The sequence below is a fragment of the Poecilia mexicana genome, unplaced genomic scaffold (genome assembly GCF_051168715.1).
Source record: "Poecilia mexicana isolate PSO_F unplaced genomic scaffold, ASM5116871v1 scaffold_22, whole genome shotgun sequence".
Taxonomy (NCBI): domain Eukaryota; kingdom Metazoa; phylum Chordata; class Actinopteri; order Cyprinodontiformes; family Poeciliidae; genus Poecilia; species Poecilia mexicana.
The window spans coordinates 24647752-24671207 of record NW_028263391.1 but is presented as its reverse complement, the minus strand read 5'-3'; the positions used below and the strand labels follow the sequence as shown (position 1 = coordinate 24671207).

Below are 23456 nucleotides of genomic sequence, written 5' to 3'. Positions count from 1 at the left end.
CTAGTAATTTTAATGTTTACTGATTTAATTAAATTTTTTTATTATTATTATTATTTTTAGTTTGGTTGCGTCCCCTTTAAGGCGGCTTGGGTGTCGGCTCAAAGAGGAACCGAAGAGTCAAAACTGGAAACTAGTTGAAAGAAGAAAAACATCCAAAACAAACATCTGAAGTTTGGCGGTTCGGACAGGTAAGCCGTGACTGACCCGGTTCCGAGCAGAGGATCCGGTTCGGTTCTGCGGTTCTGTTAAAACTCCATCTGTAAATAAACGTGTTGCTGCGGGAGGAGTTTCATTTAGAAGCATGTTGCTGAAATTTAACGGGCTTCAGCAGGAAGCAGCAGCCTTGAGCTGGTTTTAAACCTGCTCTGGTTCTGGTTCTGATCCACCACCGGTCCATTCCGTCTGGTTCCAGACGCTAAATCAGATGATACGGACCTGTAGTTTGATCCAGCCACAGACCTCAGTGCAGTAAGTAGTGCAGACCTTGGAAGCAGAAGGAAAGTAATACATAGTTTTCATTTATTTTAATCCCCGAAAAATCTAAAAAGTGTGGCGTGCTTTTGTACTTAACCTCTTAAAAAGATGCACAACTGGAAACTGAAAGTTCTACCTGTTCTTCAGAGTAAAAAACTTAGAAAATGTCTGTGGAAATCAGTTTTCAAGTCTTAACATTCCCATATCACGACTCTCCCTCCATCGTGTTGCACAGCAGATTCAGGGTGATGCAGTTAGATGTTTTCCTACACAAATAATTTGTATTTAGAAAGTTCAGGTTGGTGTTTGAGGTTTCTCATTTCTTTGTCTTTTAAACCTACGTATTTTTTAATTTTGCACTACTTTCTACATCAATTTATTTAAAAATATCCGCAAAACTGAAATAACATTTCAAAAATTATGTTAACTTATATTTTACTTTTAAAAATGATTGAAAAACAGAAAAAGATTTCTGATGGAAATAGGCCTGTCACGATAAATTTTGCTGGACGAGAAATTGTTCGAGAATGTATTGCGATAAATAATAATATTGTTGTTTTTAATGGCATAATAATGGAAGAACACTTTGTCAGATCAATAAACTTTAACACTGGAACTGGAAGACATTTTAATTATCCAAAAAAATTAAAAATAATAAAATTATGTAAGCAAAATTATCCTTCAAGAAAAGGCTAGTTGCACCACACTGAGGATTTTTATCATCCAGTTTTAATTTATCATGCGATTAATTGATTTATTGCGGTAGGAATAGAAGAAAAATGTAAGAGTAAGGAAAAGATGATAAATTTTTTTTATTTTTGCACGTTTTCTTCTCATCTAATGCAACCTTTCACAGCGCCCCCTGGTGGCGGCCAAGGTGTAGAACACCGCAGCGCTTCTGCCGTTGATCCGTTTGTTTTGTGTCGATGCAGGTCAGCGGGCCTGAGGCTTCGGATGCGGTCGCCATGGTGAAGGATGTTTCGGAAAGTGAAGAAGCGGCACAGTAGCAGCAGCTCACAGAGCAGTGAGATCAGCACCAAGAGCAAGGCACGAAGAGACGACGCGCTGCTTTATGCCAGAACCAGAACCTCCTGGTGCCATTCTAACCCAGCTCTTTGTCCCTCCACAGTCCGTCGACTCCAGTTTGGGAGGACTGTCCAGGTCCAGCACCGTCGCCAGCCTCGACACCGATTCAAACAAGAGCTCAGGTCAGAGGGAACGCCGTGAGGATGAGCTAAAACTTGGCGCAGGTTTCGTTCTCTGTCTGCTAACCGAAGCCGATTCCCCACAGGAAACAACGCGTCGGAAGCATGCGCCGAGTTCCGGGTGAAATATGTCGGAGCCATTGAGAACCTGCAGTTTGAGATGAGCAAAACACTCCAGGAGCCTCTGGACCTCATCAGTTACATCGATGCTGCGCAGGTAAAAACCCAAGACTTAATGTAATTCAGTGACTAGAGGTTACAACAGAGGTGTGCAAACGTTTAACCATCAGGGCCAAAATTAGTGGTGCACCAACTGCAATTTTCTGGCTCATTACCGATCTTTAAAAAGCCTGACAGGCCCATTCCAATTTTGGCCAAAACCATTTTTTTGTCTGAAATGTCGCAAGAAAGTCACTGAGTTGGGACCAGTGGGGCAATTATTGTTACCTGTAAACATGCAGACCTGGTGGGCGGAGCTTACAGTCAAACCTGTCACTGCACAGCAGAAGGACAGTGGTTGGTTTTTAAACCTTTGCCGAGGTAGTTAAGATCTGCGGATAAGATCAGTTTCACATATAAGTATCGGTCAATCACTGATCTCCAAACTCAATAAAATCGGCACCGATAAATCGGCCTGCTGATAAATCTGTGCACGCCTAGACAAATCATTAAGTTGAAACCACACGTGGCAAAACAAACATGTTATATTTGGTGTAAGAACGGAATATCCTGCATTTCTTCACAGCAAGATGGAAAACTGCCGTTTGTTCCTGGAGATGAGGAGATGGTCCTGGGAGTATCCAAGCACGGGGTCAAAGTGGCGTCAGTAGACCAGTGTGTGAGTAGCTCAGCTACCATTTGGTTTTAAAAACAAAACACAGTTTAGTTTTCTCACATGCAAAGGTAAAACATATTTATAAAGATTTTTTTTTATCTTTTCTACAGCTAAAAAATAATAAAAACACCGCAGCTCAGTCTGTTCTGCTTGAATATTATTGGACTAACCAATTAATAATCGGGTAATAAAAGGTGCTTAATGGGAGATTTTCTTCAGAGAATCTGAACCAGGTGAAGCTGAAATGCCACTTGAGGGATTCTGTGTAGATCACATTTACAGACAGAAGGTTTTCCATCCCACATGCAAAATGTATATGAATACATGCATGTATGTGTATATTTTGTAGTTTTAGATTTTATTACTGCTGTGAGTGTTTCAGGAATTGGCATGTTTTTCTGTCTGTAAACACTTATCGATTAATCAAATACTAAAAGACTTGATGATCAACCAACTGATTAATTGATCGCTAAATGAGCTGGTGATTAATTGAACAATTAATCACAACTACTCAATAACTAATTTAGCTGACAATTAACCAATTAATGACTAATCAATTGTTAGCTGACGATTAGTTGATCAATCATTTAATCACGACTAATCAATAAGTAAATTACCCGATGGTTAGATGACTAATCAGTCACGAATCCCTTCATGCACTTTGTCGTGTCCTCTGGGCAGGATGTGCTGCATCGACACCCTCTCTACCTGATCGTCCGCATGCTGTGCTACGACGACGGCCTGGGCGCCGGGAAGAACCTGCTGGCTCTGAAGACCACCGACACGAAGCAGCAGCAGTGCAGCATCTGGGTGTACCAGTGCAGCAGCTCGGTAAGTGCTTTTAAATATTAATGCACCTGCTGGGGTTCGTTTTCATCGTCAACTGATCCGTCTGTGTCTGAACAGGAGCAAGCTCAGAACATCTGCAAGGTGCTGTCGGCCTCTTTCGACTGCGCCCTGTCGTCAAACAAACCCTGACGCGGCTCCGCTTTTACGCCCATCAGCCGCCGGCGTAGCATTAGCTTACCCAGGATGCACCTGCTTTGTAGCAGAAGGTATCCAGGCTGCTGCGTCTGGTCACCTTTCAGTGTTTTAAATATTTAACCAACCCGTGGTCGACGGATTTACTGTGAGTGTTTTATTTACCCCCTCATTGAATGTATTTCTGTTTACTTTTGTATTTTCAAACTAAACACCAAAAAGCGGAGTATTTCTAAAAAGTGATTTAATATAAATTGAAATGCTAAATGGTACAAAATGCTCCAGCCCGTTTGCAGTAGATGGGAAACATTAATCGGCACCAAAACAACAGGGTACAAGTTCAAAGGTTGCTCCTCTCTGAGGAAACAATCATGTTGTTTTCCTCATGACAGTATTGGTACAGTCAGTTTTTAAAACCTCTGTTTTTAGATTTTTAGTTTAATTGGTAAAAACATTTGGTACCAAATCCTTGTTTTGAATTGATTTATTACAGTGATTATGTCTGCAGATATTCTGTTTTATGTGCATGTTGCGGGACTTCTGTTTACAGTTGTGGACTTCATGTTGTACGATAAGTTTTCTGTTTCACTTTGTTCAAAATGTGAGAAAAAAAATAAATGACTTGATGTGGTGTTTTTTATGTGGGATTTTGAGTGATTTTTAATTTTTAAAATCAACTAAATTCAGTCAAGATGGATGGAAAGCATCCAGCTTCAGTTAGATTTAGGTCCTTTCTTTGACTAGGCCAACCCTACACAGTAATATACTGCAGGAAGGTGAACCATTACCTCAGCCTTAAGTTATTCACATTGTAAAACCGGTTTTATTTACTTGTACTGCTCAGATTCTCTATACAAATGAACCAAAAGCAACCCCACAGAATGATGCTGCTACTACCGTGTTTTCCTGTGGAGTGGGTGTGTTAGCTGTGTTAAACTTAAAGCACTAATCAAACAACGCTAATGCTAAAGCATTAGTTCCGCTAGTACGCTATGCCAATATGGTACTTATGCTAACTTGAAAACACTAATCAAACAGTTTGGCTAACAATAAAGTGATACACAAACATGAGTAGCAGAAGCTAATGCTGAAGCGCTAATCCAACATATTAGTGCTGCTAATGCGCTACATTTTATATTTGAAAGTTTGTTTGTTCATGTGTTTTTCTGTACATTTAAGTCATTTGTTGTATATTTGCCACTCGCTGTTTCTTAAAAAAAATAAAGAACAAGGGGAGGAAACAGACCTGCGAAAACAGTCTTCACTCACTTCAAAATGCGAGCATAAATATACTGCTCAAAAAAATAAAGGGAACATTTCACTTTAATTTTATGTGTGGCTCCAAATCCAGGCCTCCATTGGTTAATAAATTTGATTTCCATTGATGATTTTTGTGTGATTTTGTTGTCAGCACATTCAACTTTGTACAGAACAAAGTATTCAATGAGAATATTTCATTCATTCAGATCTAGGATGCGTTATTTGAGTGTTCCCTTTATTTTTTGAGCAGTATACAAACATCTGGCCAACTGTGGAATTAACAGTCGAAAACCAAAACTTCAGAGATGATGGACTTTATTCAACTGAACGTTGACAAAGCAGGCAAGTAAGTTGGCTGGTTTGTAAACCAGAAAAGTAATTTATGAGAAGCTAACTGTGCTAAAAGTTAGCAAAAGTGCTAAGTGAAAAATTAGCTCCCCTACAGAATAATCGTGTTTACGCCGAGGTTAATTTTCTAATGAGGTGACATTTGAAGGCAATTAGTTGCATCAGATTTTATTCAGGGCCATCAGAGTGAAGGAATAACACTTTTCAGATGTTTAAAACTATGTAATATTGCCCTTTCACTTAATTACTCACCGCTATGTGTTGGTATAATCCAAATAAAACGTGATTGTAATGGGCCAAAGTTCTGGGGTTGTAAATACTTAAGCAAATCATTCCAGATACATTTATGTGGGTTTTGATTGGCTTCATATTTTTTTCAACTCTGTCTGGATTTGTCCGTTCGTATTTTGGGAGAAGGTGATGTGTGCATTTTTAAGTTCTCACCAGTAGAGGGAGCCCTTAGTGCATTATTTTAAAGCTTTGAAAACGTGTTTTTGTTTTTCTTTTTGCCTGCTTGGTGGGAAAAAAACTGGTTGCAGTTACACAGTAAATGAGTCAATTAAAAACTCCAAACAATCACACAAAGCCTTATGACATTATTCCATAATTTATTTTTCCAGTTGAACTTTTCCCATTTCCTTGCACGTTAGGAGTCAGGTTAGTGGTGATCAGACAGTTTGTCTCATGGCGGCAGTTCGCTGGAAGACATTAACCGCTCTGACCTCTTAAATACTCAAACAAAACCCAAATCTATTTACATAAATAGGTCATTACATCTTGTTTCCAGTGAGTTCTTACATTGAACGAAGAGACAGATCCTCTTCTTGTCATTCACAAATCCATGGAAGGCTCTGATTTCAGGTTAAATGCTTAAATATCAACAATATGAACAATAAGTTGCTCTGCAACTACGATGACGTTAAGTACACTATTTTTAAAAGCATCTACATGTCATGAGCCCAAACAGTGAGGACCTTCCTGGGTGGTTGTGTTGAGGGTCTCAGGCTTGATGCTGACTAAAGAAAGCAGCCTGTTACTAAAGACAACAGTTCTCCCACTTTACTTCACATTCCAACAGTTTTAAATCTCTTCTTGTAACATGCAGCTTATTATGCACAGACGACTCATCACTTCCAACACAAACGTCTCATTCTTTTCATATGAAATGAGAACCAAAGACCTTCATCATTCATCAAGAACGCAACAACCAGCTTGTTTAGAAGTTGCTGTCTGACCTAAAGGAATGGGGTAGATAAAGGTACAGACCTGGTTTGGGTGGATACTATCTGAGCTTGTAGCCCGTCAATATAATAACCTAACAGTGGCTGTTGGCAATATAAGCAACACAACTGTCCTCCCAGGCTGTCATTCCACCAGTGGGTAACATAAGCAAACAAAACGTTCGTCAACTGAAACCAGAATGAGTTTTCCATTGCTTCCCCTGCTTGTTTTTGCAGTTAAAACACCGTCCAGCCAGCTATCGATGGCGGTGTTGGCATGTGAAAGATTCTGTTTCACACTTTTAATGAACAGATATTATTATAACTGTAATAATTATTTTCTGTTTAAATAAAAGCTGCTTGACCATTCTGATACATTTCTGTTTGACTATGAGTCTCATACCCAAGCCGATGGTAGACCACTACATGAAACTAAAACAGGTGTGTGTGTGTCTGTGTGTGAGTGAGAGATGCATTAGCATAAATTCATCACAAAAGTCAGGAAGTGTTTTTCTTCCAGCTGCGGAGGGAAGGAGGAGGAGCAGCTCTGCTGGCTGCAGCTTGGAGAATACTGAGGTTAATTTAGCACCATTAGGAAAATCCTCCACACAGGAGCGTCACTAAAGATCTACAAACACTGCATCTACATGCACAGGTATGGAATGTAAGCATGTTGTCTAAGTTCACATTTAGAGGTGTTAAAATCGATTTTTCTGCACACTGCGGCTCTAGAGATGAAATAAACACTGTTCATGTGACCTTCATTTTGTTAAAACATGGTTTGTGACAGAAAGAGTTTGTTTATTGCCAAAGATTGTTCAGTGAAAACATTGATTTCTTTAGATTCTGAGTGAGGAGCTGAACCTCATGGGTCCTCAGACGGATGGCTGCCGACCAACGCAGCATCTTGTGACGCCTCCAGAGGACCCGAGCGGTCCGTCAGTCGGTGATGAAGAGGACGAAGGTGACGGGGAAGGCGCCTCTTCTCATTGGATCTCCTTCTATGTGGCCCAGCTGTGCAGAAGAAAGACAGAAAGGTTAGAAAAGAACTGAAAACCAAATGGAGGAAAAAATAAACAGCTTTTACTGAATTAGATCATCTAAAAAACACACAATTATTTCTGAAGATGTAAAAAACACTAAATAAATAGTGTTTTTATTGCAGCATCATTATTTCACACAGAAAATTTAGAGAAATCTAAATTTTAAGGAATAGTTACCAACAAAGTGATTAGTCCCCTGACAATACAGAGCTTTCGTTTCTCTGGGGTATAAATATGACGTGACGCAGTCCGTGTGCTACTAGCCAGTAGAGGAAGCTAATCTTCAAAGATCAACAGCAGCAAAGTGTGACATCTTGTGGTCTCCATAGAAACCATTAGACGCCAAAGGAAGCCATTTGGTTTGGAAGCATGAAAGGTCAAAGTTTTTCCATCCTACAGTCACAAAAGTAAGCAGAGTTTGCTCACCTTTACTGGGGCTTTAATGGTCCCTGTTCACACAGCAGGTCTTGATGCTTAAACACAATTTCTTGCCGATAACCTATTTTTTATCTGCATGGTTGTTTTTTTCTACTACGGTAATTAAATGGAACCGCAATTAGACTTCTGTGTGAACAGTTTAAAGCAGCGCTCCGTTTATGGCAGTAAAGATGGCCACTGCTGACCATGGATGGGTTATAAAGTTGTTCAGAGTGACAGCTTAGTTTCCAGCTCAGAACCAGACGAAGGAAGCTGATAAAACGAAAGAACAGCTCACAACAACGGCCTTTAGTGCAACACTGACTGCAGCTTCTGGAGAGAAGTCTGTTTGGATGAAATATTAAATGTATGCAAATTATATTATTAGGATCCAAAACGTGGCCAAATCAAGTCATAAATATCTCAAACACAAAATCAACCACTTTAGACCCCAGATCCTCTGCAGCCTCAATGCTGCCCTGCTGGCAAAAGAAGGTTAATAACAGCAGTAATAAACGCCTTTGGCTAAGTGGCTCATTTAATTAAAGCTGATATTGCTCAGTGTGATGTTATGGTGTTGCAATAAAAGATACATTAATTTTAAGCCTTTTCACAGATCTTTCCCAGACCAGCCATCAAATGTGGCTGGATGTTAGATCCCTGCTGAACACACACACAAACACACGACTGGTTGGTTTTAATGAATAACCATTTTCACTCAGATGATCCAACACTAATTAATTTAAAACCAAATCATCTGACTAAGTTGTGATAAATGGCTAAACATACTGGAAGGAAAAAAGATGAGCTGACGTCCAAAAGTATATAATAAAACAAAGTAATTTGTCATTTTTATTTATTTTTTTAGGCTTTTCTAATTCAATTCTGTGAGACTTTTGGACAGAAAACAAAAGCACCCATCAACACTACCTGCTTTAAAAATTGGTTTCCTCTGGTTTTTGTTGTTTTACTTCTATAAACCTTTTGGAAATCAGATCATTTTCTACTTCCAACTACAAGTAAAAGTTTTCTTCATGACTACCCAAGGAGCTTTTAAATTCAATCCTTTCCAAACGTATTCACATTACATGTTACATTACAACCACATTTTTATTGAGATTTTCTGGGCAAGAGAAACACAAATTAGTGAAGTGGAAGAAGCAGATAGATGGTTTTCAGTGACTGACTCACTGCAAGTAAAGCATAAATACAATGGTAACATTTTTAATTGAGGAAAAGAAATTTCCTGTGTGGCCATGTTTCCAGAAGGTCAAATAACACTGTAAAACACACCATCCCTGATAGTAAACGGTGGTGGCTGCATCATGGAGAGGGAAATGGTTTCCTTCAGATTAGTGAGAGTGGAAGGGAAGACGGATGGAGCTAAATACAGAACAAACCTGGAAGAAAACCTGTTGAATGCTGCAAAAAAACTGTATCCAGAGTTACAATTAATGGTTTAGGTCAGACGTCTTCAATGTCAACTGCTAAAAAAAACTATGTCTGACAAGACTAAATGTGTTGCATGAGTGTGAATACTTTTGTAAGGCACAGCAGATCATCTCCTCTAATTAACCACATCCTAATCAACTAAAACCAGGATTTTCTGAAGCAGAACTGAGTCGAGGTGAACATCTAAACGGCACACAGGTCAACCACAGTCTAATCACATCAAATGTCCAACTACTGAGATTCCCTCTTTCATATTACCTGGGATGGTAAAGAAGAAAGTAAGTCATTTTAAACGTTGTCTAGACCTGAAAATAAAAAGCTGGGACATGTTCTGCTCCGGTAATGTTCACAAATAAAAGCAACAAGTCAGGAAACAAATCAGATTACTGAACGATGAAGTAATCTGATAGTAAGTGATATTGATGCAAAGTCTTCCTCCATATCACCATCAATACCTTCAAAGCAAAAGCAGCACAAACATAGTTGATTGACACTGATCAAACAAATTTGGTGTCAATAAACTCAGATACATTTACATGCAGCAACAATTTGTGCTGCTTTTGCTTCGAATATATTGATGATGACCTCTGGAAACATTTATTAATATCTTTGAACTGATATTAGCACAAACCAGCATAAGCATTTGACACAAATTTTGTTATTTCTAAAAAAGGGAAATTGATTAAATAGAAACATCTTCATACATGGCTCAGATAAAAACAGACTTCCATACGGTCACATCTGCATGGCTCAGATGAAAACAGGCTGCAGCTGGACCCCGCTAACAGAGGAATCAGCATCAGTGGGTGGAAAAAGAGGACAAGGTTGGGAAAGTGTGTGGGTGGTGTTGGCTAGGATGAGGTCAGCTTTCTGATTTCAGCCAACATGGCTCCAAAGAGGTCCGAGAGAGTCACACGGACTGACCACGCTTTGTGATTTCATGGGAACAGTTTTGAACGATACTAACCCACCACTCCTGGTCCTCCTCTCCATCCACCACGATCACCTCGCCCTCGGAAAACGTCAGCTCGTCTGGGTTGTCAGCTATGCAGTTGTAGATGGCCTTTACCCGCTTTGGTCTCTGCTTCTGAGGGAACTAGAACAAAAACAGGCAAAGGTTTGATTTGAGTCTTAGGCCCAATTTCCTAGTGTTACCCAAACTTTTCTCTTGGCGATTTAATTCAGGAAGGGGTTAAAATATTGAACCATCATCAAGTAAACAGTTACTAATCCTGCAGCGAATTATTCATGTGCAATACATCAAAAGGTGTACATGATACTGATTAAAATAAAAGTAACATAGGAGGAAAACCTTCAAACCAGGGATGCAACTAAATTATTTTAGCAATCAATTATTTTGACTATTGAAGAAAAATATTGTCACATTCTGCAGATTGTTAACTTAATGATTTATAGCTTTTTATACGATATTGGACATACATTAAAAGATGCAAATAAATAATTCACCTCATTTTATGAATAATAAAATAAAATTTTTTATTTGTTTTAAAAAGGAAATGAAGCTAGTGAGTATGTAAAAGTATTAAAAAAACTGAACCTTCCTAAGTAATCGGTAGAAAAATCATTATTTATTCACTTTCCTGTCTTTGCAGCTAAAAAAAAAAACATTTTCTACTATTTGTTTTTACAGTATAAGATAATCTTTGACTTGGTTCAACCTGTACAATAACAGCTGCAAACCCTGAGAATAAGTGGCTAGAGAACAAACTGTAAATGTGTTAATTATCCATGCCAATTGTTGCTGACGGGATATTTAGGGAGATTTTTATCAGTTTGGTTGTTATGTCTAACAATAAGAGGAGCATATCCAAACAGATATTCCATGTTTGCATCCTCTAGAAAGTGGGCTTAAAACAACTTCTTTATTCAAAGTGAGAGAGGAGAGTCTTAGTCAAAGCCCACATGTGGACTACAGGAAGCAGATTTAATGGACAGGAAGTCAATATAAACTCTGGAACAACAAGAAGAAAGATTACAGAACACAAACAAAGAAAAGAAATGAAAATATAATGACGCTGTGTAACAAAACAAACAACTGACCAAAATACAACCTGGATGAATATGAAGACAAATGAAAGACTTACTGGAAATGCTTTCCTTGATGCGGGGGCCGGAGGCACCGAGTTCTGGGGGCATCCTGGCACTTCCTTAGCTGGAACAGGAAACAGGAAACTACATCACACAAACAGCAAAACTTTCCATGCTTTCAAAGGGAAGGTGGAAAAAACTCCAGCAGATGGACAGTATAACATGCTACCTTCTGTTATATGGATGCCTTCCTGTTTATTTACTCACCTGCTCGTTCTACAGATTCACTTTGATTCAGGAATCCTCGGCTGAAGCTTTTATCATTGCTGAAAGTAAAATAAATATTCAGTTTACCATTGAAGATACCAGCAGCACTGCTGCACATTTATTACATTAATGTTAGAGCCGTGATGTTTACATGACTCCACCTTTTCTGTTTGTTCTTACCCAGCAGGGGATTTGGGTGGCACTGACCGGGTCCCCAGCGGACCCTGACCTGACTTGGACTGGATGCTCATAGCTTCCATCTTGGCTACGGGGGCAGGACCCAGACCTACAACACACATCGGAACAAGATTTTAGAATAATAAACCTCTCAACAATGGACTCTTTTTTAAGATAATGGAAACCAGTGAATGTATGACTGGAATGCAGCAGTGAAGGTAGAGATCAGACTGAACTTCATGAGGAAACTTGGATACTTCAGGAGATGATGGTGCAAAGAGGGATTTTTACATAAAATCATCAATGATAATAAAGAAACTGAAACAAACAAATATCTTATTTTGAAAATGCTAACATTACCCCATGCTTCCACTTGTGAGCAACACCTATTATCTAGCTTTTAACTGTTATTATCTGGCTAACAGGAAGCTATATGCTATTAACAAAACACTGACATTAGCTAATATGCTTCCATGAGCATATCATCTATTGGAAGCAAACATGACCTTCTAGCTAAATTTAGCAAATGTACTAGCATTTTCTAAATGCAAGTAGTATTAGCCAACACCATCTGCCATGCTAACAAAATCCAAGTGACTGTCATTAGCTTAAATGATAAAACCATCATCTTCGCTAAAGACGGAATAGCTGAAGTTAAAATGCTACTTTTGGCATCTTTGCTAACATTAGCCAATATTATGTGCTTTGCTAACAGGATCTCACATTATACAGTAGAATTTAAGTAGCCTCTTACCAAATACCTTCTTATTCTTAAGTAATTTCTTAGATGGTTACTTTTTACTTTCACTTGAGTAAAAACATGTTGATGTAGTGCTAATCTTAGTTGTGTTGGTTTTTCATCCACGGCTAATGACAAGACATTTCAGATTAGAACATTGCATCAAACAAACAAAAAAAGATTTTAATACAAAAATATGTTGTTTTTTTAAAACGAAACGCCTATTTAAAGGTAATTTTTTTCAAAAGGTACTTTAATATGACTGTATTTTTCTAAAATGCAATAACAGTTATGCTAACATTAGCATTTCAGAATTTAAATGGAACCGTTTAACCAATTACAAAATTAATTTACAAAACTGAGATGGCGGGATAGTACAAAAAAAATTAACAGATGTAATGAGATGTAACTCCAAGCTAGAACAGCTACCAATGGCTGTCATTTCTCAGGAATTTTTTATATGTCAGTAATCTTATTAAGTCATTTTGAACATCTTCAATCATTGCCTGGCTTGAACGTATCACAGACAAGGTTTCTATACATTTTGTTTGGTAAAAGTACTCTGTAAAATAACAGGGCAAGTATATGTGATCTAATTTCTTTAAATGATGTTTGTTGACTTGTAATGTTTTTGTATTGAGTCGAGTATGTTGTGTTACAAATTGACTTTTCCAAATTGGACAACGAATGATGATAATTTGGTCTCATCGCTTGGGTTCATACCTCCAGTAGAAGTGAGCCTGATTGGGGGAACAGGAGGGTGCATGTTGGGAGGGTCTGAGGACGACCGCTGCCGGCCGACCAGGTCTAAAGAACCGGGTTTCCAGGTGCTGGAGGTGGCAGACTGACCGATCCCCCCCACAGAGGAGAACTGGGCTGAAAGAGATGGGAATGGAGGAACTTCATGCTTATCTGGACTTTATCTGAATACATTTATTCTCACAAATTACATCTAGATATTTCTGGCCCTTCCGGGTCCTGAGTTTCTGTCAACACGAGGTCTTACCCAGGTTCCTTGGGGGCAGCGGTGGAGCAGAGGTGGAGGCCGACTGAGAGGAGCCGGTGTTGAGGATGGTGCCGTAAGTCTCGTTGTTCACTAGGCTGGGCATAAAGAGGCGGTGCTTGTCCTTGCTGAGGCCCGCTCCGTCCCGGCCAGCGGGCCCCAGACCGGACTGCAGGTGGGAGTTACTGCTGGGGGCGTAACAGCTGACGGGACGGTCGTCTCTCCGATGGGGGCTCGGCTGGAAGAGGTTAAAAGGAAGGATTTATTCCCAGATGTTCCAGCAAGAAACTAATTTCCACAGCATCTCACAATTTAAAACTCAAAAAAATCTTAATTGTAGGATTAGATTCTAATTTTGAAATACAAAATAATTTTAAAGTGTAACTAACCTCCTTGTGAAAACATAGCCCTTCCCCCAACAAATGTTGAAACATTTCATCAGTGGGTGGAGCCAAATTACTGGGGGCGTGGCTAAGTGTGAACAGGTGCGGACAGGAAGAGGGAACGCAATGTTCCCAACTTAACTTTGTCGATGTATTTAGCAATTTTTATTTTTCAATAAAACACAACCAGCAACAAATCTAACAACTTTTCTGGTAAAAATGGGGCGCAAGTCAGAGTGAGATGATTGTAAACCATCTATGTGACGCTGACATCAACCAAACTGTATCGGTGGAACCAACAGGAAAATTCAACTGCAGTAGCCACTGCTCAACCTAAAGAGGGCAGCACTGAGATGGTTTTAGATAACTTATTGCAAAATTGAGTAAATTTACACAAAAATCTCACAATTTGTACATTTTTTCACTGTAAATTTGCCCTTGAGGATTAAGTTATGAGTTTATCTGCAAAGAAAGTTGATTTGGGTTAAGTTACCGTTAAAATTTCAAAGTCATAACTCATAGATTTAATGTTATAACTGACATTTAGTTATTTTGAAATACAAACACACGATATTTAAAATCAACGACGTAACTTCAACATAAAGTATCAATTTTAGGATTCAATGTAATCATTTAGATTCATGATGTCCATTTCTAAATCAACAGTGGTAATCCTGACATTTTATAACGTTTTTCTCACCTTCTCATCCAGATCCTCATCGCTCTCATCCAGGTCCTCGTGCTTCAGGCGCCACTCGTACTCAACGTGGACGTGAGCGTTGAATTTTCCTGCCAGAGCTTGATTGAGCTGTAAACACACACACAGCTTACTGACAGCTCCTGTGGCATGATGGAGACTCTGGCAGGTTTTAATACTCACCAGCTCCTCACACTGAGCATGTTTGAGCCTCCGGGCGATATCCAGTGGCGTCTCGCCGGCTTCGTTCGCTGAAAGTGGAAATAAAAACAGTAGTGGCGTGTTATTGCCCTCTAATTCCCGCTGCAGACGAGGACAAACATGCTGCCCATTTTCTCTCCTATGTAATTAAGCCGTTTCCCACACTGAGCAGCTTCTCTGAATCTGTTATCTGGCTGTTTTGTTGTTTTCAGAGCACAAACATGAGTGTTGAGGGAAAAGGCCAGCATGGTTTGTTCTCTGTGTGGGAACCTGATTATGAGGAAACGACTTCTGAATAAATTCAACATGCTGAACTTACCAATGTCTATGGAGGCTTTTCCTCTCAGCAGCAGCTTCAGACATTCGCTGTTGTCGGTCAGGCAGCAGTAGTGCAGCGCTGTGCTGCCTTTGGCCGTCTGCTTGTCCAGATTCAAACTGAACAGGAAAAAAATAAACACTTTACTCTGGATGATTTAAGAGCCTAGAAAAAGACATTTTTGTTGCATTAAAACAGTGGGGTCGCAGATTTGGGCCAAATCTGGCAAAATTAAACTACTTGTGGGCCAAATATTGATTAAATTTAAAATGAAAACATGAGTTTAATGTGAATTTTCTGTCTTGTTTAATAAACTACCTGCTCAATAAACAAAAGTTTTTTTGTGTTTTTTAATGAAATCTGTGAATCCTTACACAACTAAAACATAAAGACTTAGGACTGTAGTCTTATTTAAAAAAAATGTAAATGTGTTGTTTTCAGTTGTTTTCCATTTTGTTAACAAAATTTTAACGGGGTGTCCAATCAAAATCATTTCAAGGGCTGCAAATGGCCCCGGAACCACACTTTGGACTCCCCTACTTTAGACCCACAAACTGGAGAAGTTCGTGTGTCTGAGGTAAACTAAAGTGGAGACAGAAAATCTGTAAAAATATTCATCTCCTCTGCCTTCTCCTAGTGCCAACTAGAAACAACCAATCAGAGACAGGAGGCGGGTCTTAGCGCTGTCAATCACAATCTGCTACTCTGTAGTTAGCAAAGCCTGTCATGAATGCTAAAGCTTGTTAGCGTAGCCACTAATGGCGCCAGATAAACGGTTTTCGTGCAACAGTAAGTCGTTTTTCCACCATTAGCACATTTAGCAGCGAATACATGAGAATGACCGACATCGTCAAGTCCCGCCTCCTGATTCTGATTGGTTGTTTTTGGTGCATTTTTCAGACAGTGATAGCAGCTCAGGGAGGAGGTGAAGGAGATCGATCGTTTCACAGATTCTCAAACAGTCACATATATAAAAAATATTTTTTATCAAAGTTACATCCTGCAGCTTTAATGAGCCGTAGTCGTCTTCGCTCCGTTTACCTGTTCTGAGTGAGAAAGTCGACGATGTGAAGAGACGTTCTGTCTACCAGCCTGACGGCCAGATGAAGCGCCGTCTCTCCCTGTTCCTGAAGAGAAACCGCCATTTTAGAAATATGGAGGACAAGCGGAGGAAAAGCCGAAGAGCTTTGTTCTGTTACATGTCCGTTGGCGAGCGGTATCGGCTCCATGAGATCCAGCCCCTCGGCGTAGACCTGGATGAGGGAGAAGATGTCCCGCGCCTTCACCGCCTCGCACAGCGTGTGGAGCCGCGCCGCCGCGTCGGCGCCCCTCTTCCTGGCAAAGCGCTTCTCGATGTATTTGGACGTGATGAAGTCTTTCCTCGTCTGCCTGGTGAAGGGAAGCAGAGACGTAACTACTCAGTGAAAACGAGGTTCACCTCCCCTAAGAATTCACATTTTGTCACAAACTGTGAGAGACAAATATAAAGTTGAGTATAATAACAGATCAGTATCTTAAAAAACCGGGTTTTCATTAAGCTGCGGTATGCATTTGTTCACACCTGCTCTTGTTTGTTTATTTGTTAGTAGATCATAAACCAATCCGAAAAAGACGCTTGTTTGTGCCGGTATCTATGCATCGTCATTCCTACGAATAAATGAGAACATTTTGGACTTTCCATACATTTTGTGTCTTGCACCGAGTGATTTCTCCCTCTGAAGAAAAATAGTATTGAGCTCAGATGTGTGAGAGTAAAGCAGCTAAATTGGGATTAGGAATCCAACTTCCTAATCCAAAGGTTTCCCGGGGACCAACGGTTTCTCATCGTTGACCAGCTTTCATTATTTTTAATATTTCACAGTGTGGCTTTCTTCTTCCATAAAGGCCAAAGTGGTGAAGAGTAAAACTGATATTTTTCTTTTTTACAAGCTTTGCTGAATGTCTGAGATTTTTGCTGAAACATGTTTTTCATTCAGTGTGTAGAAAATACAGAAATTTCACTCAAGAGTAGAAATACTTAAAAATATGTTTTACTTTGACTCAAGTAAAAATACTCCTAAACGTAAATTATTTCGAAAACGTCACTCTACAAAATGTAATTGAGTAAATGTAACTAGTTACTACCCAACTCTAAATATTAAGTGATGGTGCAAATTTGTAATTTAATCTTCGTCTTCCACAGAGCCAGTGGAGCAGACTTACATGTCACTCGCTGGGTTCGGTTTCACCACGTTTTCAGCATTTAAACAAGCTTCCATGATTTCATTAAAGCCTGCATTCCCCACGTTCTTGGCCAGCTGTGGAGAAAAACACACACAGATAAATTCAACCAAGTCGTTTTTCTGAACCGAGAGCAGCAGTGCGGCTAACACGCCCCTGTCCTGAGCGTTGACAGCGGAGCCAGCCGCGCCTGACTGTGGCGTCTTAAAGCAATCCCGACTGGAAGCGTTTAATCCCAGATGTCCCACCGGCTGTAAATCTCTGCACCAAACCGTGATTTGAAAAAAAGCCCAACTCAATCTCAGCTACCCTCATTTTGGGAGGAAGAATGAGGCTGAGGATGCTGCAGCCTCTTATTGTTTCCACACAGACAGAGAAAAATCAATGACGCAGAACAAAGGAGAATATTTGTACCAAGAGCTCAGAGGTGCTGAGGACATCCAGAGTGAGGGACTGGATCCGAGAGTAGTGGACGCCGAGCTCCCTGTGGATCCCTGAACATTCAATACAGGTGAGGACGCCCAGGTTGGTGGACAGCCACGTCGGATCTGAGGAGCAAAAACAGATCATCCAAAAACAGACATGATTCCTGCAACTTCTGACAAAACTTTGATGTTTCCTCACATAAAGCTGTTAGCTTGGGAAGTGACGGACGTCAAGCAGCGCCTTCTGTTTTTACAACCCTTACATTACATTAAAATGCAAAAGTAGTCACATTCCTTCATTTGTTTACATTTATTCACATTCAACTACAAAATGGTGGATTCTGCTGATCTGTAGTGCAGCTAATTTTTCTGTTAGCACTTGAAAACATTTGGTGCTCTTCGCTGCTGCCCATCATGTTTCCCTCTACATATGCAGTGAAAACAAGCGTAGACAGAGCACTACACATTCATTCTGTGCTGATGACACTTTAGTTTTCTACACCTTTAACTCATTTATTTATTATCACCTGGTTTCTCCTTGAGAAATGGCATTCATTAAATTTGACAAGAATAAATAGCTGTTTGTTTTTATAGATGTATAACTGAGTATTGTTATAAATTAGCATTAAATGTGGATTTGTCCAAAGCTCTTAATGTTTTCCAGAACTACGCGGCAGAGCCTCAGTGATGGGAGGGTTTCTGTGTCTGCGACTCACTGGGCGCTCCGCAGTCGCAGCACACGTCGTTCCCCGTCATCCTCTTCACTTCCCCCAGGATCGCCTTCGTCAGCTCCTGAACGATGTTGTTCTCGCCAACATGGTGGTCGCCTTTAAACGCCTGATTTAACGCCTCCTCCTTACTGTTCTGCAGAACCGAGATCCAGCTGGAGTGAGGAGATAAAACAATAAAGCAGCTTTAGAGTTCAGTGGGAAAAAGAAGAAGGCGACGAGAAGAGGGAGGAAAACGGTGGCTGGGTTTGAGATCGAAAGCGTTGGGAAAGACGGTAAGAAGGATGAAGTGGTACGTACATCTGACAGTCCTGTTCGTCCTCAGCTTGAAAATGATACGTTCGGTCATCTAGAACAAAAAGAGACATTTAATTTAGTCAAATATTCCTGGTTTACATACCAAGCAGCTACACCCATGCAGAAGTAGCTACATGTCTTCATTTGCTTCACATCTTGTCACATTACAACTAAACAGTGGTGGGCACATTTCCACTAAGGCGCTAATAGCACAGCTAATTTTACAGTTAGCGCTCTATCGCAAACTGTAACTCAGTAATTCAGCTCACGTGACGGAAAGCTAAGACAGAGCTTTCCGTCACGTGAATCAGAAATCCTAAGTGTGAACTTTTGCTGCTGCTGAACTAAAACTAAACTCTTCACAGTGACAGTTGCGACCAAAGTCTGTGGGAAAAGCGCTGATAAGAGCTAAACTCAAGCCAAAAACCAAACAAAAAGCCACAGCTGTCAAAGCAAAGCCACAGATATGAAACCTACGTGAAATGAGGTCGAAGCTCCTCTTCTCCTCAGGGTTGTGCTTCACCTGGCAGGTCAGCAGGTTGAGTTTAGCCGGCGGCCTGTTAGCCTAGCAGAGACGAGCCGAGTGAGCGGGAATGTTTAATGGAATGCGGCCAAAGGAAACATCTGATAAGCTGCTGTGAGTCGGACGCCTGTGATGCGTCCAGACATGGGAACAGGCCTGAGATCTCCCTGGGTTGCTGGGAAACGAAACAGGCCTGCAGGTGACGGGGTCAGAGGTCAGAACTGAACTTACTGTGCCGTGTGAGATGGTGAGGTATCCGTTTTTAGCCGTGCATTTTCTCTTCTGCCAGACTTTTCTCAACCTGAACACAGAGGATTCAGGCATAAGCCAACAAAGCCAAACAGATTCATTATTAACCAAAAAGAGGCTAAAAAGTTTATTTAAATACCCAGTTATACCTTAATAAACAGTTCAGCCTTTCAATTTAAAATCCCTATAATTAACAGAAATTTTTTTTCAAAACATCAAAGAAAGAAAACTATACTGAGTAGCCGGTTGGGGCTCCTTTTGCCTGGATTGCTGTCAGTGCAGCGTGACGGGAACATGATCAGCCTGAGGTTCTGCTCATCATTTTTCTCTTTATAATAATAAATAATGTAAATAAACGTATAATAAACCAAACCCAATGCTACTAGGGTCATTAAAGCAGGGCTCAGATCAGGCTGTATCACTACAACTTCTTCCTTCCACTTAACTTTCCATGGCTATGCTTGAATTTCATGATCTGAGCAGCCATATTCTTTAAAAAAAACATTTCTGGGTTAAAAATAATTTATATTTGGTCCCATATGGATGAATTAATTATTAAAATGAAGAGAAGAAACGCGGAGTGACATGCAGATCGGCTCTCACCCGTCGCTCTTCTTGAACAGGAAGCCGCTGCGCTCGGTGCCGTGCTCCTTGTTGCCCTGCGGCTGGTGCAGGCTGTACGTCGCGCTCTGCCGCACCTGGGAATCCTGGGAAAACACAGCCGGCACAGACGACATGTCAGGGGGGGAGGAGAAATCTAAAAACGCATAAATTAAATCAAATAAAATCAGATAATTTTCTAGATGAACTTCCACTAACGCACGCCGATGAACTTTAAGTTAAAAAAAAAAACCTGGATCATGTAATCAATATATTTTCTGTCAGATTAAGGAATAATTTTTGCTCTTTATTTACTTTCATACAGTTGCTAATATGTGTAACCATGGCAACGAGGGAGCAGCTGATAACACCTGATCTACCGGCCATAAATCCCAGAGGAGTTGAAAAAGACGATTCCAGGAAGTTCAAACTGTTTCTTCCTCCCATTGGAGATTTAAAGAGAAGTAGCAAAAGCTAAGGAGGTGGAATAGCAGTGCTGGGTAAATAAATGATTATCGTTAAATGTCGTCTCTTTTCCTGAAAATTGTTTGAAAGTCAGAAAGTTACAGCAACCTCAGCAATTTCTGATATATTTTGGATGACATGAGTTACAGCAACATTTAATTTCCTTTTTGGGTAATTTTTAAAATTTGAATTATGAATCGAGGCTGGAAGGTTTTTGGTCGGGATTCAAACCCACAACCTCCTCACTGTGCTCTGCAGATCCATCTGGTGTGAAGCTAACAGACACAACAGCCTCTTCTGGATTCCCTCTCCTCCTCCAGCTTTTAGACAGATGCTCCCAGATTAATCAGGACCTAATTAAAGCCGTTTTTCCTGTAAAAGGGGAATATTCTCCATGCCAGCAGCTGCAACACATGGTGCAAACATGACAGATCCAGCAGCTGGAGGCCGGTTGTTTTCAAGACGATTCAGAAAGCTTTCCGTCTAAATCTGATCCAGTCTATTCATGCCTTCTGGTTTAATTTCAAGTTTCCAGACAAAAGAAATAAAAAGAGAGGAGATAATCTGCATCAACAGATGGACACAAATGAGATTTTTCATATTTAATTGTAGCAACAACAACAACCACCACCACTAAATGGATGAAAAGAGAATATTTCTGTCAGAATGAGGTCATTTCCTTTATGACGGGTAAAGAACTGAAGTCTGACTCCATCTGCAGACACATAAAATTCCTGTAAGAAAAACAACAGTCTAACTTTGTCATGAAAAAATGAGCCAACAGAAACTAAATAAAGTTTTTAAAGTGTAAAAAAAAGCACAAAACCAACAGAATAAAAAGGCACCACTGGAGCCTTAAAGTAACAGAGAAGGGAACAAATCCACTTACTCTCCTCGCCTTGTTTTATGAACCGTGACGGCAGCAGCAGGAGAGAGGAGACATTTTTAGAAAAAAGGACAAACTTTATGTTGTTTCACTTTAAAAATATGTCACATTTCTGCATGTTAAGGTTATTAAACAACAATGAATGTCGCCACAGACAGAATCTGAAACAAAAAACGATTTCCACTTTTTAATGATTACCACAAACATCAATGTGTTTTTTGGGAGTAAATGTAAAACACCAACATGCAGTAGAGCATAAATTATTTTTTATCAACCAAGATTACAGCTGCAGGTTCTTTTTGTCCACCAGGTGTGACGAAACACAGGCTGAGAGTTTTCCTGCTTTTGGTCCTGGTGGACTGCACTACGCTCAGTAAAACCCATTAAGGTTTGTGGTTGTAACCTGACTACTTGCTATGCGTCTCACCTCCTTCTGCTCCACCTGCAGAGCCGTTTTCAGGACGTCTCTCAGCTGAGTCAGCTGCTTCCTCTCCTCATCCTGCGCCTGCTTGATCTGACCCACAGAAATAAAAACTCACGTCAAACACAGAACAGAAAAAGCAGCAGTCATAAACAACACAATCAGTAACTCCATGTTGTCGCGTTTCTGCGAGTTTATTGCAAATTTTCCTCAAAAACAGACACAAACATTGGGTTCAAGTGATACCAACTCCCACCAGCAGGTGGCAGCATTTCTTGCTTCTACTGCATTCCTGAGTCAAGTTATCAAAGCAAAAATGGAGCCACTAAAGTTTGTTAAAGACAGAAATGTTTGTGTCCAGTCTGTCTGATTCTTGTCTGTTTTCCTCTAGACCAGATTAAATACGGAGGTAAACAGGAGGAAACTCACAGCAGCATAACAAACCTTTTTTTAAACTCCATTTTGTTCTTTTTGTTGGTCGACTCCCCCTGGTGGTCTGGAGGACTTGCGTTTTGTGGAGCAAGTTTGCAGAGTTTCATACTTGCTGTTTTTACTAATTGCAGCGTTTCCCTCTCTGCTCCTATTTTCTGTGGTTACAACATTTATCGTTTGCATTTGCTTTGCTTGTTAAACCATTGTTTAAAGCTGAAGCATGTAAATTTCACATATTTGTTTAAACTGTCGTCATATCCTGACAGTTTGATATAAGACAGAAAAATAACAAGCTGCTCTTCCTTCTCCCATTGTTAACTAGAAACAACCAATCAGAGCCAGGAGGCGGGTCTTAGTGCTGTCAATCACCCTTTATTTTGATTGTACAACATAATGAACAGGTAATCACCAGAAGTGGAGGAGATAAAAGCGTTCTTACCGTGTGCAGATCTGTAGCCAGTTTCTCTATCGACGGCTTCAGGTTCTCCACGGCTTTCAGGCCGTCCTGAAAGAAACTGGACAACAGCAGAGTCAACGACGGGACGGAGCTGCACACGTCGGCCCGTCTGCAGAACCTTACTTGCACTGTGCGTGGAAGTACTTGATGAGGTTCTGCAGCAGGTCCACCCCCTTCTTGATCTTGATCTCGTTGACTTTGAGGAGGTACTGTAATCAGATCGAATGCAGATCAGAGCGGAGGTCAGGCGGGGTTCAGACTCATCGCTTTCATCTTCCAGAGACGCTTCAAAGAAAAACCCTCAAAGTGAAGCAGCGCTGCAGTTTCCTCTACATGGACCCATGTGTTAAATAGCCTACAGTTCTGCACTTGTGTGAACCATAATCAGATTCTGAAATTGATTTAAAGTAAGATTTACTTTATTTTGAAAAACCAAAAATGGCTGCCTGTGAAGCTGCGCTGCTTTCAGCAGTGAAGTAAAACCAGAGATGATGGGAAAAGGAGAAAGAGAGGGACCAAAGAAAGGTTAAACTGAAAGCATTTTTTAGTTCAAGTCTGTGAAAATGACATTAATGTTAAAGAATGCAACTTTTATAAAAACTATGTTTTTTTACATATTTGTTAAAACTCTTCCGATGTCGAGACATTATGAGACAGATAATCTGTGAAAAGACCAGCTGCCTTCA

General features: G+C 40.2%; 2 protein-coding genes across 3 annotated transcripts in view; one reads left to right on the top strand and one right to left on the bottom strand.

Moving 5' to 3' along the window:
• The first annotated feature begins 71 nt into the window (after window positions 1–71).
• Window positions 72–4135, top strand: itgb1bp1 (integrin beta 1 binding protein 1). Its single transcript, XM_015004710.2, has 7 exons — window positions 72–188; window positions 1407–1521; window positions 1604–1682; window positions 1766–1896; window positions 2425–2517; window positions 3196–3345; window positions 3421–4135. The coding sequence occupies exons 2-7, from the start codon at window positions 1450–1452 to the stop codon at window positions 3490–3492; spliced, it is 597 nt and encodes a 198-aa protein (XP_014860196.1). The 5' UTR covers window positions 72–188; window positions 1407–1449; the 3' UTR covers window positions 3493–4135.
• Window positions 4136–5691: 1556 nt separating this feature from the next.
• asap2a (ArfGAP with SH3 domain, ankyrin repeat and PH domain 2a) overlaps window positions 5692–23456 on the bottom strand; it is a 43424-nt gene continuing 25659 nt past the window's right edge. Inside the window, exons 7-28 of one of the 2 annotated variants that reach the window (XM_015004707.2) lie at window positions 22894–22979; window positions 22753–22828; window positions 21888–21974; window positions 20113–20216; window positions 19492–19561; window positions 19215–19302; window positions 18741–18789; window positions 18429–18595; window positions 17702–17835; window positions 17270–17364; window positions 16267–16456; window positions 16109–16194; window positions 15071–15186; window positions 14734–14801; window positions 14554–14661; window positions 13474–13708; window positions 13191–13343; window positions 11732–11837; window positions 11552–11610; window positions 11341–11408; window positions 10203–10331; window positions 5692–7337 (exon numbers count right to left, since the gene is read on the bottom strand). In XM_015004707.2, coding sequence (XP_014860193.1) covers window positions 7263–7337; window positions 10203–10331; window positions 11341–11408; window positions 11552–11610; window positions 11732–11837; window positions 13191–13343; window positions 13474–13708; window positions 14554–14661; window positions 14734–14801; window positions 15071–15186; window positions 16109–16194; window positions 16267–16456; window positions 17270–17364; window positions 17702–17835; window positions 18429–18595; window positions 18741–18789; window positions 19215–19302; window positions 19492–19561; window positions 20113–20216; window positions 21888–21974; window positions 22753–22828; window positions 22894–22979 — 2349 coding nt within the window. In that variant the 3' untranslated portion in view covers window positions 5692–7262. Of the gene's footprint in view, window positions 7338–10202; window positions 10332–11340; window positions 11409–11551; window positions 11611–11731; window positions 11838–13190; window positions 13344–13473; window positions 13709–14553; window positions 14662–14733; window positions 14802–15070; window positions 15187–16108; window positions 16457–17269; window positions 17365–17701; window positions 17836–18428; window positions 18596–18740; window positions 18790–19214; window positions 19303–19491; window positions 19562–20112; window positions 20217–21887; window positions 21975–22752; window positions 22829–22893; window positions 22980–23456 lie in introns of both variants that reach the window. The other variant, XM_088002308.1, reaches the window with a different exon arrangement.